Raw genomic sequence first — 13,295 nt, 5'->3', positions numbered from 1 at the left:
AAGCCGATACCCTGGAAATCTTGTTGTTCTTTAAGGGGCTGCTGGACTCGAATCTTGCTCTCCTGCTGCAGACCAACACGGGCTGCCCACCTGAAACTAAATGAGTACAGAAAATGCTAACTTTTTACATTCAGGGAGGCAGAGGGAGCTGGGGCTTCCAAAAAGTGGGGAGGTGATAAAAGCCCCACCCACTCTGCTAGGCCACTCCCACCACAGTTGTTTCCTCTTCACAAGACTCCCTCCTTCCTTCTCCAGCCCTGCTGGAGAACACCCTTCCTCAACAGGACCTCCATGTGCAGTGGTAGTCTCTCTCAGTACTTGAGTGGAAAGCTGTTGCCTTCGGGCCCTGCTTGTAAGCGACCCAGAGGCTTACGGTGGGCCCATGTTGGGAACCACATGCTGGATTAGGTGGAGGTGAGTGTCTTGTCCAGGATGGCAAACTCAGTGCAAGGCAGATGTGGGGACGCAACACCAAACTCTCAGAATCATTTTCCTTTCAAAAACAATCCGTCCTTTAAGCGAACTTTGGCTTTTCCTTGCCACTGAAAAAAACAACCAAATAGCAACTGCACTGTATATAATTGCAACGAAGAACAAAAACAAATCAGTTTCCCAATGTTTACTTATTATTACAATCATAAACAAATTGCTTATTACAAAATGGGGAAAAAAACTTTTTAAAAATTTGATACAGTTAGGAACCTCTGAAGACCATAGTAGAAAAGCCAGAACGCATAACAGGATGCTGGATATGTGAACGGGGACCGGCCATTTCTAGGATACTGGATCATTTGTGAAGTGGGCATACGGTGTTTACAGAGACTGTCTTAGTATATTCCAGCATCCTGTTATGCATTTTGGCTTTTCTATTACAGTCTTCAGAGTTTGTTTATGATTGTGATAATAAATAAACACAGGAAATTGATTTATTGTTGTTTTTCATTGCAGTTATATACAGTGTGGTTGCTATTTGATTATTCAGTTTTCACTGAAAAAACAAAAGCAAATCAAGCACGGTTGATGCTTGTGCACAAAACACTCAGATAATGTATAGAATTCACTGGCACCTGGTGTGTCTATGACTGCTGACTTGGATAGTTAGCCGTGGCAGCTAAATAGAATCTCGTGTTCAGAGGCTATAGCCAGGAACAGGGGAAGTCTTATCAAGTTTGTGCCCTCTTTGAGAACTTCCAGAGGCCCCTGCCTGACTCTTCTTTGCTTGAGCAAAATGGACCTTGGTCTAATTCAGGAGGGATCTTTTAATGCCACAGCCAGACCTTAAATCATCATGAGCGTGTCCCAAATGTATGAAAAATACTTGCTTTCCATTTTTTTTGCACAGATTTCTCTACCCAACCCCCCCAGCCAGAATTAATAATTAATTCATTATTTAAGATTAATAATTAGTCCTTTCCCAAAGTGTTCATTCTCCCAGAAATCCCTCCTACCACCAAACGGAAGACAAATCCCTCTGCATCGTTCCAATTTGAGTGTACGTGTTTGCCAAAGTGAACACAAATCCTCATTTTTCTCACCTCTGCATGGAGGGGTTTTTCCCCTACCCCACACAGAAGGCAAATGTGCAAACTCCACCCCCTTCCAGTCCAAGATGGCGCAACCTGGGAGAAACTTCACACATTGATTCTGTTGCCCGTAAACTAGCCTTAATCATGGTAACAGTGGGAGAGAAAAACTGGCCGCCTGATTCCGGCCGGTGCAAAGTGATTCACAAGCAAATGATGCCGATGCCGTTCAGTGTATGGTTTAGTCCACTGTGCCTTGTGGACAGAGATAAATACTGTTTCTGAACCTGAGAGGGTGCTGTTTGGACAGTTTAATCCTGTTTGTAAAATGAACGTTTATGCTAATGGCCGTCATAAGAACATCTTGCCAAAAGAAATAATAGTAATTCCGTGGCATTGTATGAATCCATTCTCTTTTTTCCCTCTACAATGTACAATGTTTGTTTCCTCTACAATGTATTGCTGCAGGATGAATATTCACCCCCCACACACCTCCATTCACTCTGCTTTTACCATTGTCCTCTTAGTATCCAACATTCTGACATCCCAAGAAACCGGACAACATTCCACAGGTGGAAGGATGGGTTCATGCAGGTAGGAGCAGGCTGGATCCTCCATGGGTGAGGGCACCAGGGAACAGATCTGACCCTCACCGTAAAGCCTTATCACATCTAACATTTTCTTCCGCACGAAGGAACTTTTTGCCATTTAGTTCTTGCGTGCGTGTGTGTGTGAGTATGAAGTGCTGTTAAGTCGCTTCTGACTTATGGTGACTCTATGAATTTAGTTCCAGAGGGGGGATTAGAGAACCGTATGTGGGGACACTTAAATTTGCTTCCCACCCTTGATATTTGCTGGCCCAGTGTTTACTGGCAGTGACCGCACAGCCCTCCATCCACCCAGACTAGCCCTGTTCACAGATTACAGTGACTGCTTGTGCAGTCCCATGTACAATATACACTTGATCTTTGCATGTGCAGTGAGTCATTCTCTCATTACAGCCAATGCACATATAGCTGAACATGCAGTTGAAACCCAACATTTATCCAGGTAGTGGTCCTTCGTTGTGTTCATAAAGTGAATGCATGTTGGCTCTTTTTGACAAACAGAAGTACACACGTACAGGCAGGTTGTATGCGCGTTCACTGTAATTTGAACAGAACGATGCCACTATGGTGAAGCAAGACCTCCTTTTCAGAGATAGTGTACCTCTGAATGCCATTTACTGGTAACAGTGATTATGGGGCTGTCGTCTTCATGCTCTGCATTGGGAGTTCCCAGAGGCATCTGGTTGGCCACTGGGAAACAGGAAGCTGGGCTTTGAACTGATCAGGCTCTTTCAATATTCTTAATGGTAGGCCTGTTGCTACTGATCTTACAAATCAATTGACCACTGATGCTTTTATCGTTTTGGTATGGAAGAGTTCGCCCACAGCCTTTGCTGTCCCGTGTAATTTATTACCAGCTTTCTCTAGGCATGCATGCACAGGGGAACATGGTGTGTGGACTGGGTAGTCGCGCATTGTGCCTGATTGTTTTTCGGAAGAAGAGTCAGCAAGTGATTCCCCAATCCCACTGCCCTCCTTATGCTGTTGTGGCAAGTCGGCTGACCATCCCCCCTCCCCCCAGAAAATTTTGAGTGACTCATTAGGCTGCCACAGGAGGGAGAGGTACTGGTGGAAACTGCCACTCCCTCTTCTGAAAAGTGTCCTTAATTCTTTGGATCGGGGTGGTTGCATATTGGACCTGCAGTAATCGCACCTTCCCAAGCCATTGGCAGAATGCTGCCGATACGCCTGGTTCCCGTTTTGTTTGCAGAGGACAGAACTCCATTGCCCTGGTTCCAGAGCTGCCTTCTGCTGTGTGCAAGAACCTTCTTGGGGGTAGGATGGAGAAAGACCACACACAATATTTCTGCTACCGTGAAGCTGCCTTCACATAAGAACGCTGTTCCGGCTGGCTTAGCCCTGTCTGCTTGGACTGACCGCCACTCCCTCAGACCTCAGACACCAGCCTTTCTCAGCCCCGCAAAGAGCTTTAGCTAGAGACGCTGCAGACTGAACCAGGGACCTTTTATCAGGCAGACCCGTTGCTCTGCCACTGAGTATGAAGGCTCTGGCAGATGCGGGGGAAGAATCCTCAGTCTAGCCAGTCAACAGGACATACAGGATTTGGCTATTTGCCTCTTGTTTTATTGTTAACAAAGAGCAAAGCACAAACCCACAGTAGGGGCGTCAGTCGCCCCACAGCACAGTGATAAGACACAGAAGGAACGGCGGAAGTGCAAGAAGGAGCTCGGGTCCCGGTTGGCAACAGTTCATGGTGGGGTTTTGCCCCGCCGGGTCCTCCTTCACTTTTTCTTGCCAAAGCGCTGCGGCGTAGCCATGCTCAGAAACTGGGGCGCCATGGAGTCCCACGCCCGGAGATTGATCCGGCCACCGTTGCTGAGACTGCTTCTGGCGTCGCGACCAAACCTATTGCAAAAAAGCAAAACAAAAAAACCCTACCAAAGCACCGTTTACCATCGGATCCCTGGAGAGAGATTTTTGGCACCCCCACAGAAAACATTCGCGGGTCACTGCTTCCTCCCTGGACACCTGGGCCCTCCACCGATCCCTCAATTTGGGGCCCTAGCGGATCACTACCTGCCCCTCATCTCTCTCCTGCAGGACTGGAAGGAAGGCAAGAAGGCAGGCAGCTGTGCAGGAGACATGCCAGAGAGGTGTCTGGCCTCTACTCGTGTTCCTAAGAGATCCAAAGAAGTGGGGGGGGGGATAATCCCCCCTATGGAAGAGAGATCCTCTCTGAGTCAGCTGAGCCCCACTCCATGTTGCCAGCCCAAGTTTCTCCAGCCAACTGGCTGCTTGGGGGTGGCCAAATGAGGAGCGAAGGCTTCACTGCAGGGGCTCCCGCCTTCGGGCAGTACGGAGGAGGACCAGCATCCCTTTGTGGGTCTGCACTGCTGCCTGTCAGGTCCAAGGCAAGCCCCTGTGTCAACGACCAACAACAGTGTGGGCCCAGGAAGGGACTGGTATACCCTGCTTGGGACGACGAAACATCTGGAGCTAGTCCTGGGGATTACTGTTTAACACATGCCATCTTGTGGGAACACGGGTGAGCAAGCAGTACAATAAAACCCATTAATAAACCCCCACCCTTCCAACATTAATCTAAAAGAGTCCCGCTTGATAAATTAGGCCAAACTGCCACGGAGGCAGAAACAACAGGAGAGCAGGAACCTGATGGGGCTCTGCAGTGTGATCCTCTGACATGTAATTTAGGGTTTAAAAGCCGCTCTGCCCCCTCCCCCCCCCAGATCAGCAAGGGGGAAGGTCTAAAACCTTCCTCCCGCTCTGCTTCTGCAGTGGAAAGGGGCCCTCTACCCCATGTACTCTACGGTCTTGTGGGGAGAAAAGGCAGACCCAACAGGCTCCCGTCTTTCTTTCCTTACCGGGACTCAGCAGCCTGGAAAGGGGGGCATTTTTGAACAGGGAAAGGGCACCAGGTGGGTGGTGAAAGAGTTCACGCCCTCCCCAGCCCTGACCCATATCCCCGCCATCCTTGGGCGTTTTTTTTTGCAGCTAAATCATACAAAGGTGGATCTGATCGGGACTCCACGATGACACATGAAGTTGAGTCCTTAATTTTCTGTTGCTGCTTTCCCTGTTAGATATTCCCCATCGGTCTGTTTTGAACTGAGCGTTGAAAATACCGCAGTGTCTACTTGTGAAAACGTAACTGTACCAGCAAAGAAAGCAAGAGTGGGAATGAACTGGGCCAGACACACTGCTTAGGCTGCAGATTTCTTCCTTTCTTTCTTTTTGCATAGGCGTAAGGGGCTAAAAATAAGGCTGCTTTGGAAACGTCAGTATGAAACATCTGTGATTTTGCTTCCGATGCGCACATTTAGGTGTGTTGATTGCAATGGAGGAACACAATCTTTCCCATAATGTCTGCTCCCCAAAGATGCTTTGTGAGCGGGTTCCGAGCAGGGCTCAAGGACAGCCCTGGGAGAGTTTAGAAGTTTCAGAACGATCACACCTCCACATTCCAATTTTAAACTCCTGCTGCTCTGTCAGAAGGGGAAGCTGCCGCAATAGCCCAGACTAGCTGGAGGGTGGCAGAGCCTAGAAGCTAAGCAGGGCCAGTACTTGGACGGGAGACCACCAAGGGAGGCAGGTGCTGCTATGCAGAGGAAGGGAATGGCAGACCACCTCTGCTCATCTCTTGCCTTGAAAACCCCATGAGGTGGGATTTCATGAGGTCACCATAAGTTGGTTACAACTTGATGGCACATTATTATAAGAAAGGACTCCTCCCCGGATCCTGCAAGCCTCCAACCAGTCCTTCGGTCTCCCATTCTTGAGCTGAGTCCCCTCACCCTTCTCCATGCTTTTTGGGGTGCAGTGAGAAGGATGCCTGGTGTGAACTGGTCCACGGGGTCGTGAAGAGTCGGACTTGACTGTGGGACTGAACAACAGCAACAAAGGAGAAGGATGCCCTGCTGAGCAAATTGCCCTGGCGTGCTGCTGTTCATGGTGTCTGCCTGCAATTACCTCTCCCTAAGACATAGTGGTGAAAACTGATAGGAAAAGCCCTGCTGGATCAGACCGGAGACCTGTGCAATCTGGCACTGTTTCACGCAGCGGCCACTGGAGCTCAGAATTACCCTGTGCCTCTGTACTCCGAGGTCCCATTTATTAGTCTCCATGGTTGATAGGTGTTGATAGACCTGTCCTTTGTGAGTCTGTCCTAACCTTTCTTTAAAGCTGTCTCAGCCAACAGAAACTGTTCGTCGCACAAGCTCATGATATGTGAAGAAGGACCTCCTTTCACCTGCCCTGCATCCATCACTGTAGTTCTAATGTCATTGGAGGAGGAGAAAATTGTCTCTGTCCAATCTCTCTCCACACCATTCTTAGTTCTATAAATCTCTGTCATGGTCCACACCCCTTTTTTGCTGAACAAAAAGGCCCATTAGGGGAAGCATTCAACCCCCTGGTTCTCTGGTGTACTCTCGTCTATACTTCCCCAGCTTTATGATAGCTACTGTGCGGCGTACAGTTTTACACTCAATCTTGGGATCTGTTTTCAATGTCAGAGCTGGAGGGTTTTATTTTTACTTTACGGATACCCCCTCCTGTCAACCCAGTGGGGACCCAAGGTGGCTTGCATACTTCTCCTCTCCTCCATTTCATCCTCACAACAACCCTGTGAGGGAGGTTAGGCTGAGAGTCTGTGACCCAAGGTCACCCAAGCAAGCTTCCATGGCAGGGTGGGGATTCAAAGGCAGGGCTGCTAGATCCTAGTCTGGCACTCTATCCCGGGGTCCCCAATGTGGTACCCATACCCTTTCCTGGTGCCTGCCCAGCATCTTTAGAAAGTGGGTGGGTCCAGGGGGTGCTTTTGCCCATCCAGGCTTCTGATTGGCCACTGGAGATTTGATTGGCTGTGCAGATTTTTAAAAACTTTGCTTTGGCAGCAGCTGCCACAACAGCACAAGGATCTTCATTGTGTGACTGAAGGGAAGCTGCGGCAGCCATTTTGTGGCTGGCTCTGCCTCCTGCGGCAGCCATTTTGTGGTTGCTTCCACCAGGCTCTGGCAAAGTTCCGAAGGTGCCCACGGGCTCAAAAAGGCTGGGGACCCCTGCTCCAACCCCTATACCACACTGGCTCTCACATAAAAGAGGAGGAGAAGGAGAGGAAGGAGGAAAAGGAAAAGTAGGATTGGATTTATACCCTGCCCTTCACTCGGAGTCTCAGAGTGGCTCAGAATTTCCTTCCCTTCCTCTCCCCACAAAAGACACCCTCTGAGGTAGGTGGGGCCGAGAGAGATCTGAGAGAACCGTGACTGACCCAAGGTCACCCAGCTGGCTTCATGTGGAGGAGTGGGGAATCAACCCTGTTCTCCAGATTAGAGTCTGCCGCTCTTAACTACTACATGCAACAGATGTAATATAGAACCATTATGTATATTTGAGCATGTACAGAGTCCCTTTTTCTTTCCTGCTCAAGTTACATGTATCCTACCTTGGGCTGGAGAAAGTACCTCTCCCCTAAGGAGTCTTTCTCCAGCTTATACAGCTCTTCCCTTGGTGGAAGAACCACATAAGTTGGAAGAAGGCTTCAAGCTTTGCTCCATGGAATGGTAGGATCCCCTCTAGTAACGATAACCAGTTCACTGCCACTCAGGTGGGATTTTGAAGGCAAGCCGTCCAAGTTAGATGCTACAGGTGTGAGGCCAGCATGGGGTCCCGTTTGGTTTTAGAAAACACTTTCCTTGTGACTTAAGCAGACCTACTTGTGAATGGGATGGATTCAGGCAGGTAGCCCTGGTGGCCTGAAGCAACAGAACAAAGTTTGAGTCCAGCGGCACCTACAAAGTTTGATTCTGGGTAGAAGCTTTTGCGTGCGTGCAGATCTGAAGGCGACGTGTGCGTGCACACAAAAGCTTATACCCAGAATCAAACTTTGTAGGTGCCGCTGGACTCAGACTTTGTTCTTGTGAATGGGGTCATCCCGAAATACATCCTGCTGGTCGTATTGAAGTCCACATTCCTTACCTCTGGGGCTGGAATAGGAAGGACGGGCTGCGTCCCGGTCTTTGGACAGCGTGCATCAGGGAACGGAGGAGACTACCCAGCGGATGCTCTTCAGGTGGGCTCTGGCCCGCGTGCTCCTCATTTTCTTGCTGCTGTAAGGAAAAGGGGCAGCTGGGAGTGAATTAGAGCCTCCTGCTCGACGACTGTATTCTTTTCCCAGTGCCGGCATTTCCTGTTTTTATCTCACAACAGGATCTTGCTGCTTACGACTCCCCTCTTTATCATTCTTTTTAATGACTTTATTGCCACTTTAATGCAGCTGTTTTTAAAGCCTCCAATAATAATAATAATAAATAATTATCATGGCATTGTGTGCAGTATAGTCAGGAGATCCTAACATTGTCTGGCAGCCTGAAGCTCTAGCATTATGCATGGTGAGCTAGACTTATTTTTGGGGCTGAGAGAGCACTGAAAGAGCTGTGACTGACCCAAGGTCACCCAGCTGGCTTCATGTGGAGGAGTGCAGATTCGAACCTGGTTTCCCAGATTAGAGTCTGTCGCTCTTAACCACTACACCACACTGGCTCTTAAGCCTCCAAATGTGTATTTCTTAAACACTGCTTTTGATTGATGATGTACGTCACTTAGGAAATATTTTAAGCGAGAGGACGGAATATTTCAAATAGTCCAGCTAGACATCCCAGCACAGACAGACTGGCTACAAAACCAAGAGGCCAATGAAAAAAGGAAAAAGAACTGTGACAATTAGCGCTTGGTAATATATTCATAAATCATAATATACAATAACAGAAAATAAGTAATATATATAGTGAATGTAGATGGTGGTCTCCGGAATGGATTGCTGAATTATAGTCCATTGAAGAACATAGCTGTAAGCATAGCCTCTTAATGAAGTGAATCAACAGTATATTTCCAATACGTCACCAAGAAATGAATTGTTGAAAGACAGTTTTTGTACACACCCCTGTTCAGAATAGGGAGCTGCGGTGGCTCAAGTGGTTAAGACGCTGAACTGCAGGCTGTGGAAGGTCAGTAGTTCAGCAGTTCAAGACCCGAGTGCCGCAAGACAGGGTGAGCTCCTGTCTCTAGTTCCAGCTCCTGCCAACCTAGCAGTTCGAAAGCAAGAAATTGCAAGTAGATAAATAGGGACCACTTCGGTGGGAAGGTAACAGCGTTCCGTGCGCCTTGGTGTTTAGTCATGCCGGCCACATGACCACGGAAAAGTCTTCGGACAGCGCTGGCTCTTCAGCTTTGAAACGGAGATGAGCACCACAACCCTAGAGTCGGATTCGACTGGCTTTTGAGCAAGGGAACCTTTACCTTTACCTTTACCTGTTCAGAATAAGATCATTGTCGAAACGGCACACCATTCCGGAGACCACCGTCTACATTCACTATATATATTACTTATTTTCTGTTATTGTATATTATGATTTATGAATATATCACCAAGCACTAATTGTCACAGTTCTTTTTCCTTTTTTCATTGGCCTTATTACTGTGCCCATTCTTGTAACTATTCTCTACAAAACCAAGAGGGACAGAGGGTGGCAGGCAATATGAAGCCAGGGAACAACCATGGTTAATATTCAACACTGATTGGACACCAAAGAAGGTGCTAGCCCTTTCATAATCATTCCAGCAATGCGTGGGGTATCCATTTGGGCTGCTCTTGCACCGCAGTCCCCGTTTGTGTGAGGCTTCCTCCGTGAGGGTGCTGTAGGTGCAGCTACCATGGTGGCAGCAACATTCTTTGGAGATGCCAAGACTGGGCAAGTCTTTATGGAGAAGCATCGGTTCACACCAAACAGCATTTTACACGCACCCGACAGCAGCTCCATCCCTTCTTGTGTGACTTGCCTCCTCACAGCAGTGGACCTATTGTCTGTGTTCACCCCAAATAAATCAGGTTGGTTATACTAGCTGCTCATGTGCATTGCGTGCTTCATGCACAGACACACATATCCTGACTTCAAAGCCGTGCCCAAGGCAATCCTAATTTTACACCCAGAAAAACTGAATTCTCATTATATTGCACAAATTATGAACACCTTTGACTATTTTGGAAGGAAGGAAAGAAGTCCTAGTTACCTTCCCATATGACTTTGCATCTACATGGTACTTTCAAAGCAATTTGCACCTCACACCACATATTGGCTGCTACTTGTGAGCGGCAGCTCTGAGTCCAAGGGAAAATAGGATCCTCCTGCCAAACTGCCTTTTGTTCAGAAGCATCGTTGTTTCTCCCTGCTCACATAATTCCACCAACTGCTCATTCTGTTCTCACCACTGAGCGCCATGCTCTTTCACAGAGCATGAGTTTGTATGTGTGTGTGAGAGAGTGAGAGAGAGCGGTATCTGGGCGTTTAGCAACCAAGGATCTCAAATGCCCAATCTCTCTTCAGGAGAAGAAAAAAAGGTGATCAAAGGTTGGGATCCAGTCCTTAGGTGCTTAATGGCACTCAGCCCTGTTTCCCATCCTGGCCTTGACAAGAATCTGTCTTGGAATTCACACCTTGTGATCAATGTTCCCTCTAAGCTGTGGAGTCCTGTGAGCAAAAATTCTACTTTGTGAGCTACTGGCATTAGAATTCTGAGCAAGTTATTTGGCTACTGCATAAAGTAGTTTGCTCTGGAGCCCTCCTTCCTGAGCTAAGCCAAAAACGTGTGAGCCAGAGGCTAAAAAACTGTGAGCCAGCTCACACTAACTCAGCTTAGAGGGAACACTGCTTGTGATAGCCCCGGCTTCCTTCTCCACCACCACCCGCTAGATCTCTGCCGTTCAGACCACCACTGCTTCTTCTCCCCCCCCCCCCTGCACTTCCAATCGCCCATCCCCTCCCCCCAAGTCCCAGCCTAGCCCACTGGTCCCCCCTGCCAGGTGATGAAGATCAAATCCCATTGATTATTGAGCCCCATGGACTGCAACAATGGCCCCCTCTCCTTTTCAATGTGTGTGTGTATTGGGGGTGCTCTCTAGATCCCAGGGAGCCTCCTGAAGGGGGAAATGGGAGACCGGGTATTGGCAGCAGGCATCTGTTCCCAGGGCGGGCTCGCTTTTCACTCTGCTGGCTTGAACACTGAAGTTTTGCTCCACCTTTGCTTCCAAACTGGACCCTTTGGCAGTGGGGAGAACCTCCGTGCACCGTTGTGCTCGCGCCGTCCTCTTTCCAAGGTCTCGCGATCCTCAGTTATTACCCTCTTCGCCTCCATTTTTAGAACCCCTCAGGACTGGCCAAGCTTTCCCTGGGCTGCTCTCGGCCAAGAGCCCAAACCAGGTGAAAGTTTTAAACGGGGACAAACCAAGCGGCACCTCCACCACATTGCCCTCTGGCACCCACAGCCCAACCCAGACCCCATGGGAGAGCAAGGCACGTGACTCTCGGGGGCCACAGGCTGACCAGAGCCAGAGGCATTTTGTCCTCCTGCCCAGCTTTTCAGCAGCCCTGGGACCTCTTTGCAGAAATGGTACACCTTAACTGTGACAAGATTCAAACAGCCCACCTTGTGGGGCTTGGGGGGGGGCTAACCCTCTTAGGAATGCCAGGTCCTCCCTGGCCACCGGCAGGGGAAACTCCTAGAGATTTGGGGGCGGAGCCTGGGGAGGACAGGGACCTCAGCGGGGTACAATGCCACAGAGTCCACCCTCCAAAGGATCCATTTGCTCCAGGGGAGCTAATCTCTGTAGTCTGACGGTGAGCCGTAGTTCCAGAGGTTCTCCAGGTCCCACCTGGAGGCTGGCATCCCTACTTACCATCCAGTCCAAAAGTCTCTCTGGATACGCATTGGGTTCCTCAGCGAAGAGCTCTTGGGAGCCGAGTCCCTCCTCAAGGCCTCGGCCTTCCCTCAGGCTTCCGGAGATCACGGCCAGCACGAGCAGCAGGCGGGCAGCTTCCATCTTTGAGGCCTGCTCTCTGCGTCCCCGGTCCTGCTCCCCCGCCTGCTGGCGGTGCCTTTATATCCCCACGCTGGAGCTGGGGGACATCGTGGGGTGGGATTGATGACATCGGTCGTAAACATTTGTAAGACAGCACGTACGGTGAGGAGCCCACGGCACCTCCCCGTGACGAGTGGAGAGGGACCACAACGGTCCCTGACAAAGAGACGGCACCATCGCCGGCTAGGCTGATTGCCTGTTATTGCGAGGATAAATCCACAGAAATGGCTTTTTAAGCTCTGTTGGGAGTCGGCAACTAATTGGTTGTTTGTTGCGGTTTAGGGGGACGCTGGGGGAACCGAGGCCGGGCTCTCCGGATGCTGACCTCCGGCTTCTCCCCTTGCTCTCTTCACTTAGGCCAGATGGATGGGCCTGCGAGCCCCAAATCCTGCTTAGGACCGGGCAGCTGTCACAAACTGCTCCTCCACAAGTGGTTTTACAAGCCCCGATCCCTGAGGCATTTACATCCACTAAGCGACAGCTTCCTGCTTAATGAAACCCATTTACAAAGCAGGGATTGTTGAGGGGACAAGGAAAGGAAGTGTGTGTGTGTGGGGGGGGTGCACGGCGTGTGTGCACTTGGCGCAGATTAACAAGGCTGAAAGGATGCGATCTGTCACTGGTGCTAGGGCTGCCAGCTATTTGGTTTGCCAAGCTTCAGGTGAGGCCTGGAGATCTCCCGCTATTGCAACTGATCTCCAGACAACAGAGATCAGTTCCCTTGGAGAAAATGGATGCTTTGGAGGGGGGACTCTCCAAATTAAAATTTATTTATTTATTTATTTATTTATTTCACTTTTACCCCGCCCTCCCCGCCAGGCGGGCTCAGGGCGGCTTCCAGGAACTGATAAGCAGTATACATTTTACAGTGATAGAATAAAATACATCATTTAAAAACATAGACAAGTCAATATAAAACATTCATTCGATGGCGATAAAAATAAAGTGCAGTTTAGGGACACATTCAGCGGTGCCACCGCGCTGGGTCGTGTTGATTCGGAGTTCACACAGGGCGCTTGCTGGTAGGACGTCGCTCCTAGCGGAACGCCTGCCTAAAAAGTTCTGTTTTCACAGCCCTGCGGAACTGTGATAAGTCCCGCAGGGCCCTGTTCTTGGCAGGAAGCTTGCCAGGGAGGTCCAGGCGGTTTTGGGATCCTGATTGCAGTGCTCTCTGGGGAACATACGGGAAAGGCGGTCCCTCAGGTAGGCCGGTCCCTGACCATAAAGGGCTTTAAAGGTCAAAACCAGCACCTTGAAGCGAATCTGGAATGC

General features: G+C 49.4%; 1 protein-coding gene across 1 annotated transcript; it reads right to left on the bottom strand.

Moving 5' to 3' along the window:
• Positions 1–3,873: 3,873 nt before the first annotated feature.
• Positions 3,874–11,984, bottom strand: NPFF (neuropeptide FF-amide peptide precursor). Its single transcript, XM_015421761.1, has 3 exons — positions 11,841–11,984; positions 8,087–8,217; positions 3,874–3,997 (listed from the first exon to the last, which is right to left on the bottom strand). The coding sequence occupies exons 1-3, from the start codon at positions 11,982–11,984 to the stop codon at positions 3,874–3,876; spliced, it is 399 nt and encodes a 132-aa protein (XP_015277247.1).
• Between the last annotated feature and the right edge of the window lie 1,311 nt (positions 11,985–13,295).

This window comes from Gekko japonicus, unplaced genomic scaffold (genome assembly GCF_001447785.1).
Source record: "Gekko japonicus isolate JY-2015 unplaced genomic scaffold, Gekko_japonicus_V1.1 scaffold4267, whole genome shotgun sequence".
Lineage (NCBI taxonomy): Eukaryota > Metazoa > Chordata > Lepidosauria > Squamata > Gekkonidae > Gekko > Gekko japonicus.
Note: the sequence above shows the minus strand (reverse complement) of the source record. Positions and strands in the feature narration are given on the sequence as shown.

Excerpts from the sequence above, each read along its gene's own strand:
- NPFF (XM_015421761.1), bottom strand. The coding sequence starts at position 11,984 with ATGGAAGCTGCCCGCCTGCTGCTCGTGCTGGCCGTGATCTCCGGAAGC. Across the intron at positions 8,218-11,840 it reads AGAGACTTTTGGACTGGATG|CAGCAAGAAAATGAGGAGCA; the intron begins GTAAGTAGGGAT and ends TTTTCCTTACAG. Across the intron at positions 3,998-8,086 it reads TTCCTATTCCAGCCCCAGAG|GTTTGGTCGCGACGCCAGAA; the intron begins GTAAGGAATGTG and ends TTTTTGCAATAG.